The sequence below is a fragment of the Papaver somniferum genome, unplaced genomic scaffold, assembly GCF_003573695.1.
Source record: "Papaver somniferum cultivar HN1 unplaced genomic scaffold, ASM357369v1 unplaced-scaffold_117, whole genome shotgun sequence".
NCBI lineage: Eukaryota > Viridiplantae > Streptophyta > Magnoliopsida > Ranunculales > Papaveraceae > Papaver > Papaver somniferum.
Genome location: NW_020620714.1, coordinates 9,216,543 through 9,220,283, shown reverse-complemented (window position 1 = coordinate 9,220,283; position 3,741 = coordinate 9,216,543). Strand labels below are relative to the sequence as shown.

General features: G+C 35.8%; 1 protein-coding gene across 1 annotated transcript; it reads right to left on the bottom strand.

Moving 5' to 3' along the window:
* Positions 1 to 1,745: 1,745 nt before the first annotated feature.
* LOC113329809 (putative F-box protein At1g50870) lies at positions 1,746 to 3,119 on the bottom strand. Its single transcript, XM_026576634.1, has one exon. It carries the CDS (start codon positions 3,117 to 3,119, stop codon positions 1,746 to 1,748), a length of 1,374 nt encoding a protein of 457 aa, XP_026432419.1.
* Between the last annotated feature and the right edge of the window lie 622 nt (positions 3,120 to 3,741).

The following is a 3,741-nucleotide window of genomic DNA, read 5'->3' as shown; positions in this document are numbered from 1 at the left end:
ATAAAATGTAGAATTAATGCACAAAAGATGAGTTAAATGCCAACAAAAAGGGATAAATATATACATTATTTGGCACTCATCAACTAGCTGGAGGACAAATGAAAGAATAAACCAAATCATTTTGAGTCTCAAATCTTTTGACAAAGTATTTTTTAAAACTATCAAAAGTAGTAACTTTCCTGATCTGAAAAGAATAGCTATTATAGGTTGCAACACTCAAAGTCCTCAACTGTGGGAGGCACCTTTAATTCCAACTCTTTGTCAGTAAGTCTTCTTTATCTATAAAAAAAAGAACCCATTAATATAAGCAACAAATTTTAGTGTTCACAAGATGATGTGTAGGCTGGTTCTATTCCTTTCTAATATCAAAAACCATGATAAAAATCTAATCCTTGAAATTGTTATACTGCGCCTCCCCTTTATCAAATTTATCATCAGGATGTTTTAAAACATAAAGGTAGCTCTTCCAAAGAGACAAGACATATATGGAAAATCATATGTGCATCGACATTCTCCTATAGTGCAAAAAGAGCATTTTCAATGGTTATACGCATTTTGGCCATTCTGGTCCTGAGCGGGAGAGTCTTGTGTACATCTCCATAAGAATAACGTTACCCTAGCCTATTAGGAAGAACAAGACTACTAGTCTTATGCAACAGGGAATGAAAAATTGGTCAATTAGTACACTGGGAATCATTGATTAACGTCCTTTGGAGTTCATCTCCATGCTGCAAAAGATTCCAAATATAGCGAATTTCTCAACTACTTGAGGCCTAAATAATCATGCAACACCTCAGCTATCCAACATTTTAGTTGTTGATCAATGTGTTCATATATTTGATTGACAGCAAAAGTTGGACAGCAAATGCAATGCTAAAAAAGTGAATGATTTCCTAAGGTATAATATATAGCAAACACAGCACAGCAAACAAAAGTCTTAAGCTACCAAAAAGGGAGTCAAGATTATCAACTAGAAAGTTATCGTACATTAGAGCTAACATATTGAATCCAACAGATGAAGGTCGTGTAGCAGGAAGTGGCCAAACCCAACTCATATTTCACAAGTTAGGCTTCCGGGCTCAAAGAATTCATTCTTCATCTACACGTGTCATTTCATCCAAGACCGACGCATAATTGATATACCTAATAGGATTACTAGATTCACTACTCACACAATCATACCAAAGCGCTCCAGAACTGTTAACCTATGCCAATTAAGTTTGTTATATTTAATCAAACAAAATAACATCACCAATAAACAAGCTTATAGTATTCATAGATGACATCTACATTCAACATAGATAAATTTGGTTCTCATTGAAACCATGCTTCCCTATCATGCAGTAACCAGATGGTGTGGTTTTGATTTTCAATTTTTTTATTTTTTATTTTTTATTTTATTTTTTTGTTTTTGTTAGTCGACAGAAATCAAGATACGAGCATTGAAGTCATGTCGTAGTTATCAACATTCTGTGGCTCTCAAACCCAGGTTCTGATTTTGATACAATACTGATCTAAAGTGACTCAATGCTGTTTCTCAATTTTCTAATAGCTAATTCCTAGGAGGAAAAAATACTTGACTAATTTGCAAAAGAAACAGGGAATAATAATGTAACAAGGTGTTGGGACTTGGGAGTTATAAGATACGCCACTGCTACTGGCCTCAACCAACCCAATCAACATTCATGTAGTTTGTGTAAGAAGAATGGAATTAAATTCAAAGAGAAGGAACGCTTACCAGAATGTCAGACTATCGTACAAGAATAACACTCTTGCTGAATATTTGAGTGAAGTACCCAGCTACTGCTTCTCTGTCTCTGAATGGGAAAAAGGCTTTCGACAAAAGTTGGAGTCAATTTAATACGGCAATCATCTGGAATAGAAGAGGGAATCCCACAGACTTTAATTTTGGTGAACGTCTTCGTCTTCAGGTCGTAAGAATATTGAGTGACGGAGTCTATTCCACTAGCCATCAGTTTCTCAGATTGTACGAGTATCTGGTGCTTTCCCGCACCAGTATAAAAAGACCACCATAGAGTAATTTCCCAAGGAAAAGGTAATGTAATAGTATCTTCAATCCAGTTCGCCTCACGAGAACCCAAATTTGTACTTTTAGGCTTCTTCCCCTTGATATCATACCCGGTATTTTCTCTGTATACCCTAAGCTTAACAATATATGCACTCATCATATAAGCTATAGCTATGTGCCCATCCACTTCTAACAAGTAGGCACAATGATACTTATTACTAATAGAAGATCTGTTATTAAGGATAAGATTAGGGATTGTAATCGTTCTGAAAATCTCACTACCAACATCAAATGCAACTAATACAGCATCATTATTACCCCAATTGCGACTCATAAACTTAGAGGAGCAATAATAAATAGAACCATTCATATAAACAGAAGGAAATCCAATATCACAAGGCGGCACCTCATCAATCCTTCTCCATACATCTTCTCCAACAGTCAGGATTTCACAATAAGCTTTATACTTATCATCAAGGTGTCTTTGAACTGGTTGCGGATTACTACGATAAACACACAATACTTTGTGTTTTCTAGTAACAGGATCAAATCCAAAATTAACGATTGTGTGAAAAGAACGTGGATCTTGCATTAGTAATGTCGATCTAACACGTTGTGTTACCTCTCTAGTGCTGATATTGTATACACGAACATCAGAATTAGCTGTGTCAACGAAACAGACCAAACCATTTACTGGTCCACGAATCTGATTGCAACTAAATAATTGTGTCTTCAGTATATTGTGAATTTCTGCTTTGCTTCTATCTCTACTTAGATTGGCTGTTAAAATTAACTCATCACTGATCCTATCCAGAATCTTGTGTCTGAGTGGAATCACCAAAAGGAGAGCTGGACGTGCTTTAGACCGCTCAAAATGTAAATCAGCAAAATATGGATCTTGTTCAATTAGGGACAACCAAGTTTTAGATACACATTTGAAACGCATAAGTGACTTGACAGGTAATCGGCTTAGTATCTCACACTTCAATATATCTTCTTGAACAACAGCAAAATTACTTCTAACAACACTGCTGCTGCTACTACTACTGTATTCAGTATCAGTATTACCCCTCACTATAGACTTCTCCATTTTTCGAAATCAGACCTAGAAATTTCTCTAAAAGGATGTTGTTTTCTGACTTACAAAGGGGAAAAGGGAATTTCATAAAAACAGAAAGCTTTAGAAAACATAGAGTGAAGATTTGAAGTAGAGATGACCTTAAACTTACAGTTGTTTGCTGCGGCTGCTTAAAGATCGATCTCCTCCCGTTATGCCCTAACTATCAAACTTGATACCCTAAGAATTTGGGGGTTTCGGCAGAGGGAGAGAGAGAGTCGGGAAAATGGTCTGGTGATTTTTTTTGGAGAATTTATAAAGTATCCCCGTTTTATTGACCTCGTTTTTTTTTCCTGTTACAACTATTTTTTAGAAATTTTCTAAAGTACCCCACCTGTTTAGTTTTTCATCCTACTTAGTCAACACTAGTTTATTTTCTTTAAAGTTTACTTCTTTATCCTTTACTTGTTAGTACGTTTATCTTCTACGTCATTTTTTCAATTTGTCGAGCTCGGTTCAGGATCACGTCATCATTTTCAGGTTCGTTTCATCATTTTCTGAAAGGGTTCATCATTCCCAAATGTCTTGTGGTTTTTGGTTGGTGGAGAATCAGTCGCCTACAATATTTTTCCGGTTAGTCAAGCCCGGTTCAGGA